The sequence below is a fragment of the Pseudorca crassidens genome, chromosome 6 (genome assembly GCF_039906515.1).
Source record: "Pseudorca crassidens isolate mPseCra1 chromosome 6, mPseCra1.hap1, whole genome shotgun sequence".
NCBI classification, from domain to species: domain Eukaryota; kingdom Metazoa; phylum Chordata; class Mammalia; order Artiodactyla; family Delphinidae; genus Pseudorca; species Pseudorca crassidens.
In genome coordinates this window covers 34,885,874-34,901,090 of record NC_090301.1, presented here as the reverse complement: position 1 = coordinate 34,901,090, position 15,217 = coordinate 34,885,874, and the positions used below count along the sequence as shown (strand labels likewise).

The following is a 15,217-nucleotide window of genomic DNA, read 5'->3' as shown; positions in this document are numbered from 1 at the left end:
TTTTATTGAGTGCTTTTTAAAAAAATTATGAATGAATGTTGTTTTGTCAAGTGACTTTTGGCGCTGATGGAGACTATTAGTTAGGGTCCAGCCAAGAGATAAAAACCACAGATATACTGGGCTTCCCTGGTGGCGCAGTGGTTGAGAGTCCGCCTGCCGATGCAGGGGACGTGGGTTCGTGCCCCGGTCCGGAAGATCCCACATGCTGCGGAGTGGCTGGGCCCGTGAGCCATGGCCGCTGAGCCTGCGTGTCCGGAGCCTGTGCTCCGCAACGGGAGAGGCCACAGCAGTGGGGGGCCCGCGTACCACAAAAAAAACCCCACAGATATAAATTGTTAACCATATTCTAGAGAACTGAACAAGAACTGAAAAGGCAAAAGGGACTAGGGGAGTATCATAGAGGAAGTAACTATGGGAAGCACCCACCATCTCTGAGGCTGAGGGAACACAGAGAAAAGGATGGAAGTATTGAAACTTAAAGACTTAGAGGAAGACTTTCAGGAAGACTTTAAAGGCTTAGAGGACTCTAGGGGGAGGGTGTGCAACTGGTTGGTGCTGTTTCCCTGAAGGGCTACACAAGACTGGTCCGATAATGTGGAAAAGCCGCGAATTGGAGCCAGCTGTGACTGCTGAAGTCAGTTGTTCCCGCCGCGTGAACCACTCTGTGGTGACCCTGACAGGAACAGGAAGCAAACAGGAACAGCAAATGTCCCTCTCCTCCATCCTTCCAGTTCCCCTCTATCACCTATCGCCAGAGACTGGAAGGGAACCTGGCAAAGGAGAAATGTGGTTTGTCAAGGCTTAGCCTTAAAGTGGAGTAGAGAAGTGTGGATTTGAAGTCAAAACATAATAGCTTAATATGAATCAGCACAAAAGAGATATATGATTATCCTCCTTTGATATATTCACACTGTGAACTATATTCATTAATTTGTTGATCCTGAAACAAATTCTTGCTCTTGTGGAATAAACCCCACTTTTTAATGTGTGCCAGCTCTTGTCTCAACTCTAAGCCCATCTCTCTATACTTTGCCGTGTGATGCCAGAACTCGGCAAATCACGTTTCTTCTTTGCTAGCTGACTTTGAAGCTTCTGTCAATAGGGGACGATAGAAGGAGATGGAAAGTCATGTGAAATCTGAGTGCCCACTGACCCCCGGAAGCCCTTTTCCTACATCCTGAGGTATTAACAGCAGCTGAGCAGTGCCCTCCCCTCAGAGGTCTCCTCTTAAGTTTCCAAGTTCTAATAATCCCAGCCTCTTCCTTTTTTCCCCGGGGAGGTTTCTGTTCATTGCTGGAGGGAATGCAAAATGATACAACATTTATAGAAAAGGTTTTGACAATATCTAGCAAAATTATTCAATACATATGCGTATAAAATCATTTGACGCAGCAATCCCACTTTTAGGAAACTATACCAAAAATTCTCTTGAAAAGAATACAAAAATTTCACTATGGTATGGTTTGTAATAACAACAACAAAAAAGGAACAACATAAGTAGCAATAGGGAGCAGCTAACTTGAAAAACAAGTGAAAATGAAAACTATCGAGATGGTGACAAACACAGATAACTGACCTTAGAAAAAATTTTAAATATGTATCTTTATTAGAGTATACTCTAAGAATAAAAGAACTGTAAAGAAATCTTAAACTTTTATTCACTAACCTTATTGTGGCCATAGTATTGATGTGGTTGTTTTGAAATCGATCTAAGGACAAGATAAAGCAATTATGTTGAAGTTTTAGAACCAAGATTTTTGGCATAAGCGAAAAGAGATACAATTGTAAAACCCAAGATGGTTAAAAAAAATTGAACCTGAATTAAATCAAGGCTTTAGATCCGTAAGCAGGGTACAAGAAGTCAGTAGCATGGAGGAACAAAGAACACCAGGGAGAAGCAACCAGTCATATTCAAAATGTGGTTCATTCTATAGGACAACTGACCTAGGTTTCTTCTTCAAAGCGTTGATAGCTTTAGAAAGGAGGAGTGGATGAGGAGCCTATTCTAGATTTAAAAAGACTGAAGAGACAACAAGGACGTACATCAAGTAGAAACCAAATGTAAAAAGACATTTTTTTAAGACACTGGGAAATTTGAAGATATTAAAATACTCATTTTGTTATATTTGATAATGGCATTTTCCTTTGTAAGAACAAAAATTTTAATGTATACTGAAGTATTTAGGGGTAAAATAATGTGCTTGACATTGGCTTTAAAATACTCCAGAAGAGACATGGGAGTGTGGAAAAATCTTGCGAATTTTTAAAGCTCAGTGAGTCAGGTGTATGGGGATGCTAGTCGTACTCTTTTGTGTACAAATTTTAGAAATTTTCACAATAACGTATACGTTTACATAAATGAGATGGCAAATGTTCTAGGTATGTTAAGAGAAGTCTGGAAAAGAGTGTGAGTCCATTTGAGCTTTTAAAAGGTGTTATAGTGCAGATTTCAAAAATGTAAAAATAGACCCAGAAAGTTAACAGTGGTAAGTTCTAAGTTGTGGACACAGGTGACTTTTCTTTTTATGCTTTTCAGTATTTTCCAAGTTTTATTTTTAAAAAGTTTTTCAAGATGTTTTACATCACTATTGACACTCATCAGATAAACTTTATAGTGATTTACTGGATAAACTGAATAACGATAAAACTTTAAAAAGATAGTTTATATCAAGGTAGCTCTTGATATAAAAAACTGGAATAATTGTTTGTAAAACTGTGAGGTAAAGTTGTAAAACCATCCATTGTCCTTAAGTTTCTTTCCTGCAAAGCTGGAATGAATGTGATTGTTTATCAACTGTTAAAAGTACAGGATGAGGCAGGCGTGGTGGCAGGAAAGGTACAAAAAAAACCCCTACTGTTCCCGGACTTCAAATCTAGCTGGAAAGTCATTAAAATATGTACTAATATAAGAGACCGTAGAGAGTCACAGGACCCGCCCTACCTGCTAAGAGGCGGGGGAGTGGGGCGCAGACGCCCACCGCCGCAGGCGAGGGAACGAGGGTCTCAGCCAATGGTCTCAGGCCGGAGGGAGCGCGGCGGTGACGTCTGATATCCGGGGGGAGAGCTTCCCTGGCCGGGCGCTCACAGCACTTTGGATCTTAATTGGGACTTTATCCCTCGGCGGTGGCTGGACTTTAGGCTTCTGCAGCCCGGTCTGCGTCGTCGTGTCGGGTCCCAGGTGCCGGCGACTCTTCCTCGGGATCCTCGGACCGCGGGCCTGCGCGGTGGGACCGCGGGACGCCACCATGGACGGGACGACCGAGCTGCTCTTCTACGTGAACGGCCGCAAGGTGAGCGCGCCCCGGGGCTGCCCGGCCGGTCCCGCCGGGCCTCCCCGGTGCTGGAGCGCTGCTCACGCGCCGGGCCCTGGACTGCACGCGGGTTTGCCTGCGCGTCGGGGCAGGGAAAGGATGCGTCTTAAGGGACTGACTGGATCTTTGGGTTCCGCCTTCCTCATGTTCCTTTCTCCTCTCCTTACAAGACGCACAGTATCAACCGCACCCCACCCCATAAACAGGAAGAGAAATGACTGTCCTTATTCAGCAGAGTCAGCACTCCCAAATCTTCCCTCCGTCAAACCCACCCCCAAACGGGAATGTCTTTCATTAGGCCTCAGCTCTTGGGTGTGTTTGGATGAGCAGAGAGCGGTTTGGAGTCAGGACAGGACCACAGAGATGAATTCATTGAGACCTCTCACTCCCATCGTTTCCAAAGTCACAGCTAGTTCCTGGCAGCGCTGAACCGACACCCTCCTCTGGGGACTCGAAGGTCCTTAGTGGGTCCACTGCTGGCGCGGCAGCTGCCCTCTCAGAAGCCGTGCTGGCTCTGCAGATCCTCTGGGGCAGTTCCAGCGATTGTCCGATGTTTGGAGGCAGCAAAGCGCCCGGGGAATCCTTTAAAACACTCCCACGGACGTGACCATAGATTGCTCACTCTTCATGTTGTCCCAGCATATTGCCGCCACTTTGCAAGGGGGAAACTGAGGCAGGAGTGTTAAAGGGCTTCCTTAAGAGCAGACAAAGGAGCAAGGGCCGTGATAGCGGCCTTTCCACACGCCGGCGCCTTCAGAGCCGCCCTGTGATCCCTGCTTCTGGGCCGGGATAGGCCGACTTTCCCTGACTGGCACAGGGACTCACCAGAAAGCTAAGGAAGGTCAAGCATCGGGGCCTCTCACTTGTGAAGCCTCTGCTAAAGCCCTGAGCCTAATTTCGAATTTGGATTTTGTATTATTTTTCTTAAAGAGGATTCCCTCCCCCAAACTGTGCAAGTTCTAGGCCCTATAAAACCTTCCTCTGTTCCTGCTGCCTGGATTTCACCCTGGGTAAGATGAGCTTGTTTTTCCTGAACTGTGTTGGGGGCCGTTAGGGCCCCCTCGCAGGACTGCTATGAGCGTGAACCATGATAAGGGCGAGGATGGCAGATGGGAGTTGGGTTTGAAGTGATCACGTGATGTCATTTTTTTTTTCTTTTGCATAACTGAATGGTATAGTAGACACAGCTCTGGCCTTTATATTTGGACAAACAAGTATTCATTTCCAGCTCCAATTCTTATGGAGACAACCTAACCTAGCCTCAGTTCCTCTGTTAAAGAGAGATAATACTGCCTACTTCACAAAGAGTGATGGTGAGTTTTTAATCCGTTTATTTAAGGACCTGCTATATGCCAGTGTTCCAGTGCCCTCAGGGGACACAACAGAGCACAGAAATGACCAAGTCCCTGTCTGCACGGAGTTTATGTTGTGCTGGGGAGACAGACGACAAGCATATAAATAAATAGAAATGTATCAAGCCAGGCAGTGATAATACCAGGATAAAAAATAAAGCAGGGTGAGGGACCGGAGAGTGGCGAGAGCTGGTTCTTCAGGCGGGATGGATGTTTAAGACTTTCTGAGAGGCTGACATTTGAGTGGTGGCCAGTATGAAGTGAGGAACAGACATCTGAGGGAAAAGCATTCCAGACCGAGGGAGCAGAGGTGCAGAGATCCTCAGACACGAGGATTTCTTCGTGCTTGGGGGGTTAGCAAGGAGGCTGGTGGGGCTGGAGATGTGGCCAGGGGCTTTGGAGGAGATGGTAGGGTTTTGGTTAAAGGAGGAAACAGGTGTTTGAGTCTACCTTCTTCTCCCCCTCCTCCCTCCCCCGTTCCCAAACAAACTGTAGTGGAACTTTTAACAGAATGGCTAATAATAGTTTGTGCTCTGTTGATTTTTTTTTTTTTTTTTGCGGTACACGGGCCTCTCACTGTTGTTGCCTCTCCTGTTGTGGAGCACAGGCTCCGGACGCGCAGGCTCAGCAGCCGTGGCTCACGGGCCCAGCCGCTTTGCGGCATGTGGGGTCTTCCCGGACCGGGGCACGAACCCGCGTCCCCTGCATCGGCAGGCGGACTCTCAACCACTGCGCCACCAGGAAGCTCTGTTGACTTTTAAAAATAGATAAGCTGGTTCTTATCTATGGGCTTGTTTTATCTATGAGCCAAAAGTCCTGTGATCATTTGGAAAGTGCAGGCTAGAAATATTGATTTAGTTTTTGCAATTACCCTGTTAAAAGAAATTATGTCACCCCTTCCCTTTCCTGCCCCTCCCTTCCAAATTCTGTTAGGTGTGTGCTTCAATCCCAGCAAGGAAGCCTGATTGCCACATGGATAGAATTAGAATAAAGTCTCTGGTTCAGAGGGCAAGTGGATGTCGAGAAAAGTGAGAGAAGAAAGCCACCAGGAGAGGGGGTATTGAAGTCAAACATAACCTCTGGGATTAAAATCCTGCCCTTGAAAGGAAGCTTTGAAGCCAGTTAGGAGACTCTGGGTGATGTGATTGGCCTCCAGTCTGGGTTTTTTGCAGAATCCCCCCAAGTCACCAAAAGGTGTCGTTGGGTAGGGGCTAAGGCCATGCAGGTTGGTCAGAGATCGAGCTGCAGAGAGATTTCTGAAATCTTACTCGCTTCACCAGCAGCCTCCAAAGCAGGTGACTCAGTTAACATGGAGTTTGCGGGAGGCAGAGCCCAGGAATAAATTACATCCTAGATGCCACTCTCAACACATCTCAGGAACCGTAGCAACTCATTTTATGAAGCAGTGAGGTGTAGAGATCTAAGGTGTGGGCTTTGGAAATGGTTAGGCATGGATTTGAGTCCTGTGCTGTCTGCTCTAACGCTCAGCAGCTCTGGGGCCTTGAGCAAGTGTCCTCATTGGTTGTCCCCTCAGGCCTCTTTCCGTCTTTCTCTCCTCACCATGTCCCACAATACACACCTCTTCTGTCTTCTTCCTCTCAGCTTTCCTTGTTTTCTGTTCTTTTACCCCTTTCTCTCTCCTCCTGATCTCTTTCTCTTTCTTCTTTCTGCCTCTGTCTTGTATCCGGCAAGGCCCCCTTCATGCACTAGTCACAAGCCCTGCACAGAGGAAAGTGATTTGTCAACCTTGTGCAATGTGAACTTATCTCCCAAAGGGCCAGTGGAAATACAGAGGGACACATGCCACCCTTGCAACATGCAAGGCTTTACTGAGACAAAAACATGCAATGACCCTGAGCTGAGAGCTGGCATCATTTCTCCCAACCAGAGTCAGTGAGAATAACTCTGTTCGTCATTCCCTCCCTCCCTCTCCACCCCCTGCCAGCTACCATCTGAGTCCTGACCTCCCTGTTTCACTCCAAGACCTGCCGGGACAGGGTACGTGCCAGATCCCTGCCCCACTTCCCTCCTCCCAATGTGCCATCCACCAAATCAAGAAAAGTAAACACATTTCAAGCCAGGGGCACTTTGAGCCAAAGTCCGATCTCTTGAGACATCTCCGGGAAAAAATACCCAAGCAAGCCAGGCCTGCTCTTCCATTAATTCCTTATGAAAATACTAATATCTCTCAAGCCTAAAGTGCTCTTTATTACCCAGATCCTGTTTCTCCATTAAAATTGGGCTTCTGAGGATTCATCATCATATGTATGAATTAGAATTAGTTTCACCTGCAAATGGCACAAATTCAAAACTAAGTTAGTTCAAAAAAGATATAATTCATGTTTACTTTTACATAAAGGATACTGTATCTGGGGATAGACATTGCAGAGCTGGTCTAGAAGCTTCTTGGTGTCATCTGAGACCCAAGTTTCTTTTCTTTTTTTTCCCCCGTTGCCGTTAATGTGTTGCCTTATGGTCTAAAATGGTTGCTGGCATTCTAGCCACGTCATCTTTATTACAGGCAGCAGGAAGGAAGAAATGGAGAAAGCATGCTGAGATAGACAATCAGTAGTTTCTGCCACCATTACTGGTTCTTCTGTTTTTCTTTCTTTTCTTCTGTTCATAAGTCCCAGCCTGTGAGAAACCATCCCTCCTTTCTTAGTGTTCTCATAGCAAATTGTACATATCAAGTTATTCATTTAGATTAATTAACATTTATTATGTCCCTGTCATATATCCCCAGCACCTAGTTCAGTGTTTGACATAAAGAATAATGGAAGGTGGTTTCTCTCAGGATCAAGAGAGGCTTATACATAAACAACTAATTATGCTGCAGAGTAACACGTTCTGTGAAAGATGGGTAGATGTTGACCATGGGAGCACAGAGGAGAACTGTTTCTTGGAGCAGAGAGTGGGAAGCATATATTAAATGGCAGCAAATCCCACAGGAGAGAACACTTGAGCAGGGCTTTGAGTGGCATACAAACTTCTGCTAAGTAGAGAAAAGAGGGAGGACTTTCAGGACAGAGGGAATCCTATAAGCAAACGTAGTTAAGGGTAAAAGTCCCTGCACTGCTGGGACCAGCCAGTTCTCCCATGTGACCAGAGTTCAAGATGCATGGGTTGAATGACAAATGATGGGAAGTTTCTCAAAGAGGCCTTGTAGGCTATGCTAAGGAGTTTGAATTTCTTCTTGTGTTCCAGGAGCTCTTGAGTAGAAATTCACCTAAGACCCACTCAGTGTATTCATTAAAGATGCACATTTTCTGGTTCCCTCTCCCAGAAATCCTGATTCGATAGGGGTTTCATTTTAACAAGCACCCTGAGTGATTCAGGAATTCCCAGCAGAGCAGTTTGGCATCCAGGAGCCAGTGTTGGATTTAGGCAGATACAGGACATGATCAGACTTGGATTTTAGAGAGGTTGCTCCAGTGGTGGTATAGAGGGGGGCATTGCAGGTGCCCGGAATGGAGGCAGGAGACCTGTTAGGCAGCTGTTATCATTGTTCAGGCTGGAGGTAATAAGGGTGGATTTCAGGGAGTGACAGTAGAAGTGAAGGGTGTTTAGAGAATCGTTTTGGAAGTTTAAATGGCAGGACTTGGTGATGCTGACTGTGGTGGATTGAAGGAAAGAAAATGTCGCAGATAGCGCAGTTTTTTAAGCTTAGGTGACCTAGCAGATGGTAAGGCTATTAAACAAGTTAGGGAAAAGAAAGGAAGAAGTAAGTTTGGGAAATAAAGAGTTCCATTTGAGGACCAATTTAGTTAGGGATGCCTGGGGACGTCCCACAGTTTTCCTTGTATTCTAGTATGTACACACACACACACACACACACACACACATAATCACTTGTCTGTTACCATATTGCACATTCCTCTAGGGCACAGATCTGACCTTGGTAATTGGCACGTGCCTCACTTTGCCCGGCCTATGGCCACTTAGAATTGAGGGTGAGGAAGCATGTGTCCCCTCGTCACCTACTTTCCAGAAGGGAAAATTAGTATAACATGGTGAAGGATGATTTCTAGTTCTGAAATTGTGAAGCAAATCATGCTTCTATTTGTGAAGGTAAAAGAAATCCAAATTTGTCATCAAAAAAGAGAAAACACGATCACTTTGGAAAACATAACCAATCGTGACATTTCAGTCATGCCATCCACTGGGTGCTGCTGTCCTAACTGCCATGCTGCTAGGCTGCCCACACAAACTTACTTCTTAAGTGTGTCTTTGCTTGCACATCTTTGTATCATCCTTTGTCTCTTAGATTTGGGAGCCATGGTTGGTTGTGATCTCTTTCTGGAAACTGTAATTCTTTGAACATGGTGAACAAATAAGTCTTTAAAAAAAAACTATATCAATTTCTCAGAGACTATTCTAGTCCAAGAGACCTCCCCCACCTCTCTCTTTCTCTTTCTCCCGCTCCTATATTCAGTTCTACTGTTATCTTTACCCTCACTTGCTTCAGACTTTCTAGGAGAAGTTGGACAGGAGTCAGTAATGTTTTGTTAGTAGAAACAACCACCGCCTTAGAGAACAGTGATAATTCAGGACCAAGGACAGTGGCAGAGTAGTGGCTGGGGCTCAAGATGTAGACTTCACACTTCAGAGAGGTGATTTGTATATCACAGGTGTTCCGTAAACATTAAATCAAGTTTAGAATATGAGTAGAAGAGTGCATGTTCATGAAATCACCGATGTAAATATTCTAGTTCTCTCAGCTTTGTGAGTTAAACTCTTTCTTTTGGTACAGGTGATAGAAAAAAATGTCGATCCTGAAACAATGCTGTTACCATATCTGAGGAAGAAGCGTATCCTTTGCTTTGAGTGTGCATATGTGTGTATGTGTGTATATCCCTGATATCCTCATCAAATGTTATTTCAAGTATCTTTTTAGAGCCACAATGAGTCATATTCCCTACTGGGGTTTTATGTTCATCTTTAAGAAAGTCCTAGATTGGAGTTTTGTAGGCAGTGAACAACTGTGCTTATCAGAGAACCAAGTTCTTTCTAATCTCTGTTTCGGCATTAAATATATTGAATAAAATGGAGAAGCTAACAATGGGAATTAAAACAATGGGTGCTAAAATGGCTTAATTAAACATCCTTTAGAATTGAGTCACAATATTGATATTCTACCTTCAAGGACTAATCATCATGCCCATTAGAAAAAGAGAGCACAGGAACTTCCCTGGTGGTCCAGTGGTTAAGAATGCACCTTCCAATGCAGGGATCACGGTTTGATCCCTGGTCGGGGAACTAAGATCCCACATGCGGCAGGGCAACTAAACCCGCAAGCCGCAGCTACCGAGCATGCAAGCCACAACTAGAGAGAGAAGACCACGCACTGCAGTGAAGAGCCTGCGCACCGCAATGAAAGATCCCGCGTGCTGCAACTAAGACCTGACGCAACCAAAAATAAAAAATAAATAAACAAGTAATAAAAGTTATTTAAAAAAAGAAAAACAGAGCACAGAAATCTCCTGAAATGAAAGTGAAAGAACAATAGAGACATTAAACCTGAAAATGTTACCTTGGAAAAACTTTCTCAATAAAAATCATCTAAGGAATGGGTTCTTATCCTGCTACGCATGAACTCCAGTGGGCTTCCAGAGGTCTGTGGACCCCACTACATTATATACAAACTTGTGTGACAATGGGAATTTGTACATTTTTCCCCCAGAGAGAGTGAAATTCCCAAAAGAGCACACAACTCAGAAAATATCAATAGCTATCTTCTGAAAGTCATTCAAGGATTTATTATTATTATTATTCTATTAATTTTATTTATTTTTGGCTGCATTGGGTCTTCATTGTTGTGCACGGGCTTTCTCTAGTTGTGGCGAGCAGGGGCTACTCTTTGTTGAGGTGCACAGTCTTCTCATGCTGCAGTGGCTTCTCTTGTTGCGGAGCACGGGCTCTAGGCGCACGGGCTTCAGTAGCTGCAGCACGCGGGCTCAGTAGTTGTGGCACATGGGCTTAGTTGCTCCGCACCATGTGGGATCTTCCCAGACCAGGGATCCAACCCATGTCCCCTGCATTGGCAGGTGGATTCTTAACCACTGTGCCACCAGGGAAGTACTCAAGGTTTTTGGACATAAAAGTAATTAATACTAATTTCCTGGTTATCCATGGTACCAATGTGATATTTAAGATTTGGTTCACTTGTGAGTGACAGAAAATCCCAATAGCAGTAAACAAGATAGTTTATTTCTTTCTCATTGTGTTATTTCAGGTTCTCTGGGAAGCACACACTAAAAAATGAGATTAAATATTCAAGGGTTTTATTAGGAAAAATGTCTGAGTGAAATAGGGAGGCAGCCACGGAAGACTGATACCTGTAAGGAAGAGAGGGAGAGAAGGCTGAGTTGAAGGGTCTCAGACTGCTGTGCAGTCTAAGGCACGTTCATCAAAGCCACTGAGAATGGTTGACAAGGACTCCCACACCTCTGCATAGCACTGAGCCATTGGTGGGAAGCACCCCATGCGAGGCATGGCCTTGATGCAAAGTGGGGTGATGGATATCAAAGTGCAGCAGTTGGCTCTCTTGGTCAGTTACCCTCTGTGTTGAAGGAAGTCTCTGAGGCACATTCTCATGGTTGTCATACTCACGTAAAGGAATCCCAAAGGTAGGTAGATCCAGGCTAGCAAAGCATTGTCACAACATTATCAGGAACCAAGCTCTTTCTGTCTTGCTGCTTCACCCTCCTCAGCAAGAAGCTTTCTCCTCATGGTCAGAGATAACTCACTGAGGTCCAGCCATCATATCTGAATTCCAGCAAATAGGAAGAAGTAAGGGATGAAGGAGGGGCACCCCTCTCCCTCTGAGGACATTTCCCTCCTGGACATCAAAAACAGCCTTTATGCTTACATCCCATTGGCCAACATTGTTAATGACCCCACCAAGCATCAGACGAGGCTGTGAAAATGTATTTTTTTACTTCTGGGCAACCGTGTGTGTAGCTCAAAAATGAGGATTTCTATTACCAAGAAAGAATGAGGGAAAAGATATTGGGAAACAACTAGCAGTTTCTGCCACTGAGAAGCAGAGAAATATGGCACACTTGTATAACATGACACTAATATTCTAAGAATTATTTACATTTTGACATTCTACTTTGTATGTCATCAAAGACACAGATAAGGATAAGAACAGATATGCAGTGTACTCAGACCTTCAAATCCTCAAGGCCTTATATGTGTAGACTCTTCCTTTTCTTAAGTTTGGCCTTATTTTTGGCAACCTGGGGTCCAGTTGTTTTAAAAAGGAAGAGACTAGATATAGCATGCAAATGTAAATCAAGAATTTACAAGATTATAAATAATAGCAGCTAAGACATACATACATTATTTGATAAATAAGTATGAAGCTTAACTGTACATTTAAGAGTCTTTGATGGTGTTGTCTCCTAAGGTCAGAGCTATTTCACAAAGAGAATTATGGAAAACACATTATCTTTAACTGTGCTTTTTCCAGTCCGACTCACAGGAACTAAATATGGCTGTGGAGCGGGAGGCTGTGGTGCCTGCACGGTGATGATATCACGATGTAACCCCATTACCAAGAGGATAAGGTACCTTGCTGCAAAGTCCAGATATGGTTGAAATTTTGTAGCTTTGAACTTTGTTTTTCTTCTTCCTTTGGTAAATATGCATTGAGCATCTACTATGTGACAGGAACTGTGATAGGCATTGGGGATACACTGATGGGCATCAAATCATTCCGGTTCCAGCAAAAATGTTACATTCTCAGCCCTCCCTGATCACCTTCTCCATAGCAGTGCCCCATCTCACCTCGGCAACTCCCTACTCCCTTCGCCTATATTAAGGTATTCATAGCACTTCTCACCATATGTTTGTGTATGTATGTATTGTCTATGTACCTATGTATTGTCTATCTTCCTCAACTAGAATATATACTCTACAAAGGCAGGGATTTTATCTGTCTTGTTCACCAATGAATCCTAGTGCCTGGTACTCCACCTGGCACACAGTAGGCACTCAATAAATATTTACATTTATTTAATAAATGAAAAATATTCTTCCAGTCTTTCTTTTGTGTGTATACTTAAGGAAGCATACTGCCTATACAGCTTAGAAACCTCTATTTTTTGCTGAACTTCTCATAAGTATCTTTTCAAAATAATAAATATAATTTTAATGGCTGTATATGTTCTGTTGTTTGGGTGTATCAAAACCAACCCTCAAATAGTGATCACTTAGATTATTTTTTGGTTTTCACTATTATAAGGAGAGTGAGCATTCATGCGTATATATATGTTTATATTTATGTTTCTGATGATTTCCTTATGATAGATCCATGGAGGTGGAATTAGAGGATAAAAGAGTGAGTGCGTCTTTAAGTTTTTATGCCTTCCAGCAAAATGTCTCTCAGAAGAGCTCTATCAGTTTACATTCTTTTCAGCAGTATGTGAATTCCATTTTCCCAAACCTTTGCTAATAATGCACATTACAATTTTTTTAACCTTTGTCATTTTCTTTGATAAAAATGATTTTTCATTGCTTAATTTGAATCTCTCTTGATTCCTTTTGAGGTTGAACGTTCATTTCATGTATTTATTGGCCATCTGTAATTTTGTTTGGTAAATGAGAACATTTTAGGAGTCGTTTTGAGTTAGACATTTTCTAGCAGTAGGTTTGTGGGATTGAGGAGTTCTGTATCCACACCCTATTTCTTCTTCTGAGGCACAATATCAATTTAACTCTATTGCCCAACTAACCCCTTGCCCAGCATCTGCTTGGAGGATGAAATATGCTCTAGGTGATTGTCACATGTGGCTGGAGAGGAGAATGTCAGCCCCTCAATCAAGAAAAAAAAACAATGTTAGTGGAAACTGTTCTTGAGTTAGAATTAGGAGGCCTAATTTGAATCCTATCTGACACTCCAGCTGTGATCCTGAGCAACTCACTCTGACCCTCAGAGTCTTATTCTGTAAAATGGCCATGAACTAAGGACAAAATGTATATGCAAAGCCTAGGACATTATACAAAACCTGCCATGTTGGAGGTGCTCCTTTCCCACTGGATACAATGTAGTTTGTGCTTCTCTTTTTCATTCTGAAGACATTATTCAGCCAACGCCTGTCTGATTCCCATCTGTTCTCTGTATGGTGCTGCCGTCACCACAGTGGAAGGCATAGGAAGCACCAAGACCAGGATTCATCCTGTTCAGGTGAGGATGCACCTCTTCTTCACAGGGTTTCTGTGCTTCGAAAACCATTAATGACATGATGAGCTCTTGAAATGAATACAGTAGATCAATGAGCCCTGCTGCTTGGTCACAGGCAACAGATGACACCAAGCTGGGGGCCAGGAGTGAAACCTGGGACATGTGACTGACTTCTTAGAAAAATACTTTTGAAAGACTAGAGAGCTTTCTCTTTAAAAAAAAAAAAAATCTTGACATCACTAGCGTTGTTTTCTGTATTCTAATTAGATGGGACCTGTCCATTTTACATTTTCCAAACTTATAAAGAAATGAGAGCCAAGTGCATTGGGGGATATAATCTTAATATTTTTTTTCTATAAAGAGGAAAATAACATGATTTTAAAGCTGAGTGAAAATCTCAGCTACCAAAAAGATTTGTTAAATTTAGGGCTTGTTCGGAAGATATATAATAGGAGTTGTTAATGAATTTTGAAGCTTTTCTCCTAAGGAGGCACCTTGTTAGAACTTTGCCTCAATGAAAGGGCACCTCAGACTCCTGACTCTTTCAATTATGTATACATTGCCCAGAAAAATGCTGCTGCTACTTGTTTTTATCTAAGTTAATGAGTACCACTTAAGAGGAGAGGGTGGAAGAGGAAAAAGATAGGGGCAACATAGAAAATGGCCAAAGTTTAAATTCTGTGTGCTTGAAGGACTCTTGGGTTCTGTTTATTTTCTATGAAACCTGTTTACCTAGAAGGAGCAGATTCTGCCTGGGTATGCTTGTGAGACACGGCTGTTCGGAGGCATGAAGACACCTTTTCATTTAGTACCTGCCGCCCATCTCCTGGCTGCAGTGTAGACAGATGACGGCTTCTGAAACGGGGTTGCACCTTTGAAGTTAGACTCCAAAGAGAACAGGCTGGGGGCTGGGGGGAGATTTGGAAGAGAAATCAAGGCAATGTTTCCTTCTTGATTGTTGTTTGGATTAAAGATGGCACTTTGTAAAAGAGTCCCTGTGTGCTGAAGTGTTAGGGCAACATGGGCAGATAAAGGCACTTGGGAAATAAAAGGATTTTTTCCCCTCAACTTGAATATAATTCAGTTCATTTCTTTGAAGGACTTCCTTTATCTCGGTGATTCCCATTCTGGACTACAGATTGAAACACCTGGGAATCTTTAAAAAATACGTGTCTGTGCCCCACCCCCAGAGATTCTCAGTCAAATGGTCTGGGGTACTGCTTGGACCTTGGAAATTTTAAAGCTCCTCTGGTGATTCTGAAAGCTGAGAACCTTCAATGAAGCTCAAAAGCTGTTGAGGACCAGTCATCACGGCCACCCCAGCCCAAGAAAGGGAGACACCAAGGCTGAGAAGGATTTTCCAGGGC

At 43.5% G+C, this 15,217-nt stretch overlaps 1 protein-coding gene across 2 annotated transcripts in view; it reads left to right on the top strand.

The window, feature by feature from the left end:
- The first annotated feature begins 2,936 nt into the window (after positions 1-2,936).
- Positions 2,937-15,217, top strand: part of AOX1 (aldehyde oxidase 1) — a 70,839-nt gene continuing 58,558 nt past the window's right edge. The window contains exons 1-4 of one of the 2 annotated variants that reach the window (XM_067741057.1): positions 2,937-3,290; positions 9,414-9,471; positions 12,138-12,234; positions 13,745-13,853. In XM_067741057.1, coding sequence (XP_067597158.1) covers positions 3,246-3,290; positions 9,414-9,471; positions 12,138-12,234; positions 13,745-13,853 — 309 coding nt within the window. In that variant the 5' untranslated portion in view covers positions 2,937-3,245. The remainder of the gene's footprint in view (positions 3,291-9,413; positions 9,472-12,137; positions 12,235-13,744; positions 13,854-15,217) is intronic. The other variant, XM_067741055.1, reaches the window with a different exon arrangement.